The sequence below is a fragment of the Gallus gallus genome, chromosome 7, assembly GCF_016699485.2.
Source record: "Gallus gallus isolate bGalGal1 chromosome 7, bGalGal1.mat.broiler.GRCg7b, whole genome shotgun sequence".
Classification (NCBI taxonomy): Eukaryota; Metazoa; Chordata; class Aves; order Galliformes; family Phasianidae; genus Gallus; species Gallus gallus.
This window is the reverse complement of record NC_052538.1, coordinates 34,383,410-34,395,545: the sequence shown is the minus strand read 5'-3', so window position 1 is coordinate 34,395,545 and position 12,136 is coordinate 34,383,410. Positions and strand designations below refer to the sequence as shown.

The 12,136-nt window shown below is 51.6% G+C and overlaps 1 protein-coding gene across 1 annotated transcript in view; it reads right to left on the bottom strand.

Annotated features, from left to right (window-relative positions):
* The window catches only part of KIF5C (kinesin family member 5C), a 67,554-nt gene extending 55,946 nt beyond the window's left edge, over positions 1 to 11,608 (bottom strand). Inside the window, exon 1 of the mRNA NM_001293305.3 lies at positions 11,399 to 11,608. Coding sequence (NP_001280234.1) covers positions 11,399 to 11,524 — 126 coding nt within the window. The 5' untranslated portion in view covers positions 11,525 to 11,608. The remainder of the gene's footprint in view (positions 1 to 11,398) is intronic.
* Positions 11,609 to 12,136: the final 528 nt, after the last annotated feature.

Here is a 12,136-nt window from a genome sequence, read left to right as displayed (position 1 = left end):
TGCAGCCCACGTGGCAGTTGGTGGATTTGGGCTGCATTCACTTAACTGCTTACGTAACAGCACAGAAATGATTTGGGAATACAGGTGTTACACTGCAGCCCCGTTTGATGCATCTTTGTCTTCACAGAGGTGAATGACTGTGGGAAAAGGAGCTCACTGGCTGCATAGCACCAGCTCAAGACAGGCATTGTGCCCAAGAAATCAAGATAACACTCCCATTTCTCCCATCTTTTCTCACAAAGCTAAGCTTTAAGTGGAATAATTCCCTGGTCTTCAAGCTAGGCTATTTTAGCTACTGCCTCAGCAGGTGTCTCAGCTCTGCTATACACCATGAGATGTATGCTCCTGTATCCTGCTGGGAAGAGCAGGACACCCTCTCCAGCATGATCCCTCTCAATCTCCAGGTAGCCTGCATTGCTGCACCATAACAGAAAGCTACTGGTTCAAATTCACGTGCTCTAACTAATTTAATAGACCTCTACATGCCTATTCAAAGCTACCGTCACAACCTACTCAGTTTATTTCTGCAGAGCACAGACAAGCTTAATTAAATTAACTTTGAAATGCTGTCATTTGCATTTTAGCTGCAGCTCCTCTCTGCGTCAGAGGTTCTTAGCTAAACAAGAATCTCACAAGGGCATTTGGCACACACGCTGTTCCAAGCCCTGTGAGGTACAACGAGGTTCTGACCTTTCAAAGCTTTCTAGAAAAAAAAGCACCCCGGTTTGAAGCTCATAACTTAAAAGTAAGGTGATCAAAGATACCCTGAGGCAGCTCCCTACAGCAGCAATGGGAGAGCATCTGGGCAGCGACATCCCATGGGTGAGGAGCTACGGGAATGAATCAGGAGAGTACAGCATCTCTGCATACCAGGAGCGTTTGTAGCGTGCCAACAAAGCTCCCGAAAGGCAGGCAGACAATCCAGAACATGAAACAAAGCAGTCCCAGGGAAGATGCTGCTCCACAGCTCCACAGCCCCACGCCCAGACATAGCTGCATCTTCACTCCGCCGTGCCGGTGTTGTGTTAATCTTCACTCTGTTAAACATATCACTTACAGATTTATGGGGAGCTGGATGGCTCAGCAGATTAGTAATGGGATACTGAGCGCTGTCAGTTGTAGATTCAAATCCAACTCAGGTCAGGAGAGGTCAAAATTAAATGAGAGGGCATCACTGATCCGTATAACAGCTTTCTTTTCAGCATGCTCTGCAAAAGCAAGGATTGAAGGGAATCAGCGAACAAACCACGCCATTGGTGCTGGAGTGTCCCACCAGGCTGGATGTATACAGTGCAAAGAGAAACAAATGAGATGCTTGCACTCCCGCTGCCTGCATTGTACAGGGCTTGCTCTGCAGGGAAAGCACTTCACAAGTGTAGAAGTGTCACAGTTACAGCTGTGAGAAACCAAATTTCAGTAGTGCCGGGAGCTTGGGAGTTTACTGAAAATGTGCAACAGAAATATCAACCCTGGTCTGCATCGGCCTCCTCTCCTGCAATGCAACTAAAAAGGAAGTTTTTCCCAGAGGGTGGTGACGCACTGAACAGGTTGCCCAAGGAGGCTGTGGATGCCCCATCCCTGCAGGCATTCGAGGCCAGGCTGGATGTGGCTCTGGGCAGCCTGGGCTGCTGGTTGGCGACCCTGCACATAGCAGGGGGTTGGAACTGGATGAGCACTGTGGGCCTTTTCAACCCAGGCCGTGCTGTGATTCTATGAATTAACATAGGAGAAGCACAGCAACCATTCTGCACGTTCTTCTGCCTTCTCCATTGAAAAGTGATACTAGCAGAAGAACTGAAAGGGCAGCAAACAGCACAGTGCTTTATGGAGTCATAGCTGTAGAGGTGGTGATGCACAGCTGTGCTAGCACTACCTCCTATTCTGCAGCTTGCCTGCCTGTAGCCCAGACCTGTGTCGTGTGCATCTCGACCTCCCCCCATAATAGCTACAGTGTGAGCATGGAAGAGCCCCGCAGAAGCTCCAATACCGAGGCAGGCAGAGCAATTTCCCTGTCACCAAGTAATGCAGACAAGTTGCTCCTGGCAACAAACCTCTTCAAACGTGGACGCAGAGCAGCCCTCACCAAGGCGATGCCATGCACTCGTGCAGCCATTTTGAGGAGCCGTTGCCCGGCGCCATTTCTCTCCGTGCTGGTGTTACTGACTGCAGCACCTGGGGCAGATAATTGCTTCCTTTTGCAAGCTCCTTCGCTTCACAAGCAAAACGCACATCTAAAAGCTGATGACACAGGGACGTGGAGTGAGATGAGCATCTTCCAGGAAGGAACGCGCAGGAACCGCAGCGATTCATCAGGTGCTTTGATTCCTATTGCTGTATCTCTGACCTCCCTTCGCTCTGCTAACGCTTCTATTGATTCCTTTCATCCTTGCCTATCTGGAGCTTCCTCTCTCCCTGCCATTTCGCCCAGTTCAAGGCGGGCCATCTCACAAAGCTGAGGCAGAGGATGGAGGAGGCAGCGGTCCCCAGGGAGGCACAAAGCCAGCTCGTCAGGGGCTTCCATTCCTGCTCCCTTTGTATAAAGAGGAACCAACCCAACCCCACCCACAGGCTTAAAGCCAACAAGCTTCTGCTTTTTGGCTTATCACACTGATTTCCTTACGCAGCTCACCTCAATGTTTGGAGAAAAACTCGAACCCACAGCATCAAGAGGTATGTCCAAATCTCATCATTTGGACCGCTGACCATTTAAGTCTGAGGTCAAGGAATTCAGTGTTGATCAAATTTCATTCAAAATTCAAATGGAAGTGATTATAAACAGCTTTGCATTTGGCAGTGAGAATATCTATGCCTATGTCAAGTGGTCCCACAGTAAACAAGCTGCGGGGATGAGTTGCTGGGTTCTGCTTGTGTTACTGCTCACAATATAGCTCAGTTACACAGAAAACATGAATAAAAATCACGTACTTTTTGCTTTTCTGAGTGCAGAAATGCCTATTTTGGCTCGTAACCCCATCCTGTGACTTTTCTGTAGCTAAAAACGCATTACAGCATTCACATACAGCACATCCCTTCGCAAAGCATACCAAGGGGATCAGCAGAGCAGACCCACTTTCTGCACATTATCCAAGAAACAGGCAGTGCTGGCTACCATTATCTGACAGTAATTCTATTACCAGATTTAGTAACACTGAAATATTCCTTCTGCAATTCCCAAATCTTCAAAGCAGGGGACAATCTGGTCTGTCACACAGCATTCACTCACAATGCTCACGAGGCACAAAAGGGATCACACACACGTGCTCTTTCTTGACTCAGTGTGGCAAGCGAGACAAAGAATGGGCCATGGCCTATGGGTCAGTTCATACAAACCCAGCACCCATGCTTCTTATGTAAATAAACATTTCTATTTCTCTCTAGCAGAAATGAACAAAACCTGCCAGACACAGGACTGTCAGCTGGCAGAAAAGGAGTGGGAAAATAATCATGAAGGCCTTTCTTGGCATCCGGCTGCCCCTGCATAGTAGATACAAGCCATTCTGCCAGCAGACCTCAACCTCCAGCAGCTCTGCTTACCCTTAAGCTCCTCACTCAGCACCATTTCCAATAAGAACCCACATCCTTAGTACTGAAGCCCAAAAGGTCTCTACTTCCCCAACATTAATGTTTGTCCAACTTACATCTCTTAAACCCTCACAACTCCAAATGGCACCGTGTTGCTGGAGTAGCTTAGGCTTCACGGGAAAAGAGAGGAGGCAAAACCAGAGTATACATGGCCTGGGAATAAGACTAAGAGCCACGAGCTGAGTTTTGCTCACCAGCTGAGAATCCATCCGTGCCCCATCAGGTGGCCCTAGCTGTGCTGATCCACCCATCAGCACCAGGCAACCATGAAATGTAAACCTCCAAACCCAACAGAGAGGAGAAATGGAAGGAGCATTCCAGTTTTTTAATGGGTGACTATTTGACAATACTTAGAAAATCCGGGCTGCACACAGAGACAGCAATGGACAGAATAAATCCCTTATCACCAACAGAAACAAACATTTTCTTCAAGTATATACATATGCTTCAGTATAGCAAGATTAACTTTGCTTTAAGGCTTGTTTGCATCACTGAACTACTTTCCTTTGAAGTTAAATTGTAAATGATACCATAAAGTGAAAAATAATCAAGCAAATGTGTTTTCCACTGGGTATTTGTGGTTGACCCGGAAAGCAGTGAGAAAATACGAAAGCATACAGAGAGGTCCTGCTCCAGCTGAATGACACGGGCTGCTCTGCTGGGAACAGGACTGTGTGCCATGAGCTGGTCCAATAGACAGACAAAGAGGCAGAGAAATACATCTCCCAGCTGCACCCTGTGCCTCCCTCAGCATGCTCTTGTGCCAGCAAGCACAGCTGCTTGGCTATTTGTACCACAGAGCAACGCGTCCGAAAACAGCCCCAAACCTTCCTGAGTACTGACAGTGTGTTCCAAAAAACCCAAGTGGATGGTAGAAAATGGCAGCGCTCTTTAAGGAGTCGCAGCGCTGCCCACATCCCACTGCTGGCCCCTAAACAGGCACCCAAGCAACTCAGAGCTGCGCAGTTGAGAAAAGACATTACAACTGCTGGAAAATCAGAGTTCTGCTAACAGCTTTGCTAAAAATATTCACTAACCCAATTACCCCAATGCAGGAAATGGTCTCCTGCCTGTTCTGCACCCGATGAAAGGATGTGGCAGTCAGCATGTGACGCTCACGTATCAGACCTCTCCATTGATTCCCAACCCAAAAGTTGGCTTTCCATCTCCAAAATGAGAGGTCTTTGTTAATTTATAGGCTGCTACATGGAGAATTAAATGGGAAAGACAGAGCGACAGCCGTGAGTGTAAGTATAAGATGAATTTAGAAATACTGTAGCCAGGAGTACAGCAAAAGTTATCGCATGTCTTTGGGCCAATTGCTATCTATTGTTCAGCATGGCATCCCTCCCATGCAGCAGCAATGTCAGCCCAGCACCATGACGAGGCAGCAGGTGAGGTTTCTCAGCAGACAGCGAGGCACTGAAAGGATGAATCACTTCTTGCAAACGCATCTAAGAGGACTACTATTAAATATTTAAGTTCTTATCTCAGAGTACTCATTTCTCAGGGGGGAAAGAAAATCCAACGCTCCTGTTTTCAATTAGGGTCTGTCGCATAATTTGATAATATACGTGTTCTGAAGCTGCCATGGGACCAATTATCAATATCACAACGTGAATTCGATAGCAATCGCATGCATTTCCAGAACATCCAGAAAAAGCCAAGACCCAAAGAGGCCATAAATACCTAGAAATGGATTGGCTCTTTCCCACAGATGACTAAAGGTAGGAATCCATCAGCAATGCCACGTTTCATATCTGCAAGATTCTGAAGCATCCTGTTTAGGATGGTCTGTTTTGTTTTGTTTGAAATGTGACTTTAAGTATGCAGTATTTTCATTCTCCAAAAACAACCACCAAAGCAACGTGACCAATGTGCTTCCCTGGTTCACAAAGCCACCACCTGGACAAGCACTGCTAAGCAGCTGGTACCTTCCCATGGAGACAGCAATGCAAACATCAGCAATGCTGCAGTGAAGCCAAAAGCATCAAGCGGACACTGAGCAGCTCCGGATCCCTTTGCTGCTCCCATACACACAAGGTGAGCCCAAGCAGTCACCCCTCCTTGCACACCCAGGCTCTGCATTGAGCTCAAGGGATCCAACAGGAACAGGCACACATTCCCTGTGCACGTGACTACCTTCTGGGGCTTTTTTGTGTGTGTTTTTTTTTTAATTAAACAAATAATCCTCGCAAGAGCGGATCTTCTGACAAAATGACTCATGTAACCAACTGAAATGGCCAGAACTGAAGGAGAAATGCATCAGCTACCAGAACGTTCCAAGCCACAGAAGCCAAGAGATGGGAAGAGGATGGTGTGCATTTCTTTACAAAGCAGACAACAGATCACTCCATTCCTTTGTCTCTTCTGTGCCACTGTTTGCCCTTCAACACAAGCCCACAGCTTGCTTTTTCCCACCGGGTACAGCAGCACCCATGGAACAAGGCAGTGCAACGTACGCACACTGAGCTGCTCAAAGCAGAGGGCTGACAAGTGATTCCCAGTGACACGAGTTATTTAAGTGCCATTTAATCTCGTCCTCAGCAGAAAGAAAGGCCCACCCCGAGGAAAGCACAGCTGTGGGAGCTGCAGGTGTGGGTAGGAAGCCTCACAGAAATCATCTCCAGCAATGCAGAAGAAGCACTCCCTGACTTCCTGAATGCCAAGAAACCCAATGGTATCAGATAGAGCAGCACTTCCAGCAATGAGCCCAAACAGCAGTGACTAAGCATTGCATCTCTGGGGAGGAAAACAAAGCCTGCAACCCAGCTGGAGCAAGAGATGCACATTGCTGCATGCTCCAAAGTGGCCTTGGTGTAACGTGGAGCAGGTGTGCAGGAGCTACTGGGGCAAACAAGACAGCATCAATACAGTGACACAAGTCCACGTTTGAAAACCTACCTTAATGAATATTCCTCAGCGCAGGAAAGACATGGAGCTCTTGGAGTGGGTCCAGAGGAGGGGCACTAAGATGCTCAGAGGGCTGGAGCAGCTCTCCTGTGAGGAAAGGCTGAGGGAACTGGGCTTGTTTAGCTTGGAGAAGGCTCCGGGGAGACCTCATTGTGGCCTTCCAGTACTTGAAGGGAGCGTATAAACAGGAGGGGGAACAGCTGTTTATGAGGGTGGACAGTGATAGGACATGGGGGAGTGGTTTTAAATTGAGCCAGGGGAGGTTTAGGTTGGATATGAGGAGGAAGTTTTTCCCCCAGAGGGTGGTGACGCACTGAACAGGTTGCCCAAGGAGGTGTGGATGCCCCATCCCTGCAGGCATTCAAGGCCAGGCTGGATGTGGCTCTGGGCAGCCTGGGCTGCTGGTTGGCGACCCTGCACAGAGCAGGGGGTTGGAATGGGATGAGCATTGTGGCCCTTTTCAACCCAGGCCATTCTAGGATTCTATGATTCTATGAATACAGCATTTTTATTTTTAATTGAAATCTGTGTTTCTGACAGAACAGGTAGGCAGAAGGAAGACAGATATTTTGAGAGAAAGATATCCAGACAGGATGGGAAAAACACATTGAAAAGCCTTCGATGCTCTGAGAAAACACCAGTGGGAAACTGCTTTGCTGAAAACAATGAACTTTGTATTTTGATTAAATAACCCTCTTCCTAGCACCATCACCAATACATAGATGCTACTTTTCACACCCTGTTTCTCTTGCTGTCAAGCGGGCACAAACAGCAGCCCCCAAACCCAGCCCATCATCACAGAAGTAAGCAGCTATGCTATAAACCAGTAAGAATGAGGCACGCAAACTCTCTCAGTGCTCCGCCTGCCCCACGACCATCACCTTCTGCACAAGCTTTTGGAAGTAGATATGAAGCACAGCTGTATGCCTTAGGAAAACAATTCCTCTTTTTAAAGGAAGCCCAGCGTCCAAGCCCTGGGTGGCTGCTAGAGCAGTTCTGCAGCAAATGAAACTCTTTATTGTGCAAGGTACAGAAGGGACATCCTAGCCTTGTGGAAGGAGCCGTGGTGCATTGATGCTTCCCAAGCAAACTAACATACTATTGTCTATCTTCTTCCTGAGATAATGAGCAGCTCAAGCTCCCAGGAGAAATCACCCCCCAGAACACACACACATGTACAAAGTTCCGGATCTGTCAGTCTTGTGCTGCTGCTCCTCTGGAAACAGCCTGACCTGAAAGCAGCACAGTCCACAGTCACGGGGACCAAACACAGCACATCACAGTGAGTCTGCCCATATAATAGGAAAAGGCAGCAGGCTGGAGATTGCTCCAACTCATGTCTGGGTGTGGGAAAAGCTTACGGTGCGGGGGGAAAGGGAAGATTCCTGGAAAGGAATCCATCAGCTCTCGGTGCCTTTGGATCCCATTAGTTCCATACAAACGCCACGCTTAGCTATGCCAGCTGCCAGCAGCCCATAGCTGCGCCCTGCAGTAGCTTCCCTACAGAACGTGCCCAGTGCAGCAGCAGTGCTCAGCAGAGCTCAGCAGAGCTGGAAAGCTGACCGAAGACACTGAGGGACAGAGCCAGCATCAAGCACCCAGATAGATGAGCGTTCTCCTGGGGGAGTGATGTGCTACATACCCCCCGCAACGTTCTGCAGCGAGGCAGAAGCCCCATCTCAGTCTGCATTCCACATCAGACTGGCAGGAGTGCTTTGTAGGAGGTATTTATAGACGTGCCACGAACAAACCCCTGCCAACAGACTGCCTGTGCACCACGAGGCAGGGATGGATGCCTGCCTTTGTCAGGAGCACCATGTACCACAGCCCATGGAACAGGCCACAGCACAGGGTGGGCTCTCACCATATTCTTTGGGTTTTGCTGAAGCTGTATTTCGTTTGACACTGGTTTGTTTGAAGGGCTCAGCTGGTTTGTTTGAAGGGCTCTTAACTACAGCTGCTCGCAGCCTGCGGGGATCTCCGTGCAGGAGGGGCTTAAAAATGTGACTTTATTACATTGCTATCAACTCAGACGTACCAGAAGTAAAAGACGAAACACCTCCAAATATCCCATAACCTGCCTGCAAAACGACACTGTAAACAGCAACGCCATTTACATCCAAAAGCATGCAAAACACCGCTCAGATTCCACCCCACACCAGCCATCAGGTTTTGGTTTGTTCTACCTCACAGAACACAGCCCTGCTAAACCACAAGGACCACGAAGCTGCGGATCAGGTGACCGTTTATTTTTTTAAGCACAATGCTGAGCTATGTGGGACATTTCATGGATGAGCTGCAGCATTACCTACTCTGCAGCGGGCAGCCCAGCCTTGCCCTACACCGTCCTACCCCAGGGGCACCGGTCCAGCCTGGTCAGCTCAGCAGTGGGGCAGAGGGGGCTCCCCATGAGTCCCAAAGTGAGATGCACCCGCTGGGCACAGAGCCCTCCAGCTCCTCTCGGTGCAGGTGCTCATGAAGGATAACAGCCGGGGATGGGGAGGCGCTCAAGGAGCCACCAGCAGAAGCCTGCAGGAGCTGCTCGCTGGGGCAAATGGCTGCACGCACTCCTGCGAGACCGGGAGAAGGTAAGCCAGCAAGGAAAGCACATTTCTAGGAACGTCAGCCAACACAATCGATCAGAAAGTCACCTTGAGGTTGCAGAGGAGCAGAAACATAAAATGAAGCTGCAGTCTGTTGGGACCGTGGTGGAGCTAACCGCAAAAGAGAGCCACGCACTTCCCACCGTCGCCTTCTGCTGCCACGGTTAAAGGCGAGATGCCTATTAAAGGCTTTTATTTTACCCCAAGATTTTAAATATAAATACACTCTTGCTTTATGTTTTTCTCCTGACTATTTCCTTCATCACAGGAAAAACTCAGCAAGGCACTTCAGTCCTCCCGCTCTGCCCACATCTCCCTGCAAGCCATGGTCAAAGCACACAGGCACCCATGGAAGCGGTGAGGATGTACAACCAAGGATCCCAACCCAGCTCTAAGGCCTCCCTGACGAGGAGCTCCTAAATAAATGAAGCCAGGCACTGCAGACAGCTTCACTCCCGATGTGGAAGAGAAACTCACACCCGCTGTTACGCTTCCTCCCTTGCAGCTTGTTGTCAATAAACACCAGGCTCTGATCTTCTGCCGTTGCTGGAAAACTTGCTCGGGGCATAAAGAAAATGGGAGATGAGGCCGAGAGGTTCATAAGCAAAGCATCTCCCACAGTCATGCTTGAGGGAAGGGGAAGTAACTTCATTTGCACTTGCGTGCAAGAAAAAAAGAAAGGTAGATAATTCCTTTAAGCATTCAGATTTTAATTTTCCTGATGGGATGAGAGAATTCCTACGAGCTTTCTTCGTTCTTTTCTTGGTTTCATTTCAAACAGAATCATTCTTTCCAACATTTTCTGCAACAAAAAGTGAAAGCTGCATTGCAGTGTTTCTCTATCGCCATAGGAAAGCAGCGCTGGGTTTCGGTTTGTTCTCATCCCGTGCGATGGTTCCGAGGGCTTTCAGACCACAGCGCTGCCGTCCAGATGGATGTCCATGGGCTGAGGTCTCCCCCCTGCCCTGCCCTGAGCAGCCCTCAATCCCGGCATCCAAAACAGATCCATCTTTTGCTCTGCGAATGGAAAGGAGAAGCACGCCCCAACACCTCCCCCCGTCGAACTGAGCACACGTAAATTGCTACGTGTTATTTACATTAATAATAAAAAAAAGAGCAAACGAGCTTTTTTTTGTTTCTCTCCTAAACTCTCGCGCTTGGAAGCTGACAGTTGCTGCCACCTCTCCTTTCTGCCTCCCAGGGAACCACCTCCCATCCCCACGACAAACACCCTTCTCAAAGCAGTGCAGTCATCGCCGCCCGCACAACAAACTCCCGATGCACAGCCGTGCCTTACGTACCTGCACGCCCGCTCCGACCCACACAAAGCCATCCAAATTCCTCTCTCAACACGAACGGCACCGTTCAGGGGACGTTCAATTTAAGTGCTTTAAGCGGCCGTCGAGACCCGCGAGGGTTTATTTAAGGCGGAAAGAAAGAAGATGTGAAGCAAATGGCAGCTCAAGGCCCGGCGGTGCCGCAGCCGCTCCTCCCAGAGCCGCCGGGATTGATACCCGATGAGATCAGCCCATTGTGAGCGCTGCCTGCCCGGCTGGAAAGCGCCGAGGTAAAAGGGAAGGGAGAGGAGGCAGTCAGCCGCTTTTGCCCACAAACGATTCACTTACGGCGACATGAGGGGAAAAAGAAAATATTTTAGGGTTTTTTTTTTTTTTTTTTCCCAGTGTGAGAGCTGCAATTGATGCAAAGTTTTAATAAGGATCCTCACAAGCCGTACGAGCACCGGATCGCCCCCTGCACCGTTAGCTCCGAGCGCCCAGCGCCAGTCCGTTACCGCTTCACCTCAGCGGCCCAAACCACCCCACAAAGGCACGGGCCGCGAAACCTACGCATCACCCCCGAGAGCAGCCCACAGTGCGCGCACACCGAGGCCGGAGGGAGCCGGCCCTGCAGCCGGGGGGACGTCGGGAACCGTTCCCTCTCCACAGAGGGGCCGGGCGGCGAAGGGAGGGGGGGGGGCACCGCCCCTGGGGGCATCCCGGAGCCGTGGGGCTGCGGCACTGAGGGCGACGTCGGCGGGCACGACGAGGGCTGCTGCGCCCAACGCTGGAAGCGCGGCAGCGATGCGATAGCGACGCCCCGTCTCCAACCGCGAGCACCTCGCGGCCCCCGCCGCCCCGCGCCGCCTTTGTCCGCCCCCCTCCGCCCGCGCAAACTTTCCCCGCGGCGCTGCCGCAGCACAGCGCGGGGGCGGTGGGAGCGCGCCCGGAGCCCGCATGACATCACTGCCATCGCCCCCTCCGCCGCGCGGACCCCCGGCGACGACGCGGGGGACGACTCACCCCGATGACCACCGTCTCCTCGCCCTTGAATTTGGGGATGAATTTGTCGCCGCGGAGGATCTCCGCCTCGTTGAGGGGCCGGAAGCGGCACATCACTTTGATGCTGCACTCGGCGGGGTCCGCCATCTCGGCGGTGCCGCGCTGCGCAGCGCTCCTCCGCCGGGCAGGGGCCGGGGCAGGTGCCGGTGCCGCAGACGCCCCGCTGCCGGCGGGCGGGGAGGGGCGGGGCGGGGCCGGGCGAGGCGGGGAGCCGCTCGGTGCCGCTCAGAGCCGGCAGCGCATCCCCGCTCGCCTCCCGCCCCGGCGCGGCTGCCGGGCTGCAGGAGCGGCACCTCAGCCCTCCGCGCCCCCGGGGCTTTGTGGCCGCGCCGCAGTACGCCGGCCCCGCCCGCCGCGCGCGGCATGCCGGGGGATGGAGTCCGCGCCCCCCGCGCTCCTCACGGCTCTCAGCCCGCAGCGCCGCGCCCCGGCGGAGGGCCGCGCCCGTCCTCGGCCTCGATCCGCGTCTTCTGGACGAGGCTCCCCCTCTGCCCCAGACGCTGAGTGGAAGTCTGACGGGAACAAAGAGGGATGGGTGTAAATCCGTTCTTCTTCAATCTGTTAATTGATCTGGCAAAGGGCAGTTTACTCCCCCCCTTCCAATACCCTTATTTTCTGTGAGGAGAAGCAGAAAGCAGAGCAGGCCAGAGGGAAGCACTGACGTTGATGCACCACGGAGAAGGCTGTCAGGGTGCAAAC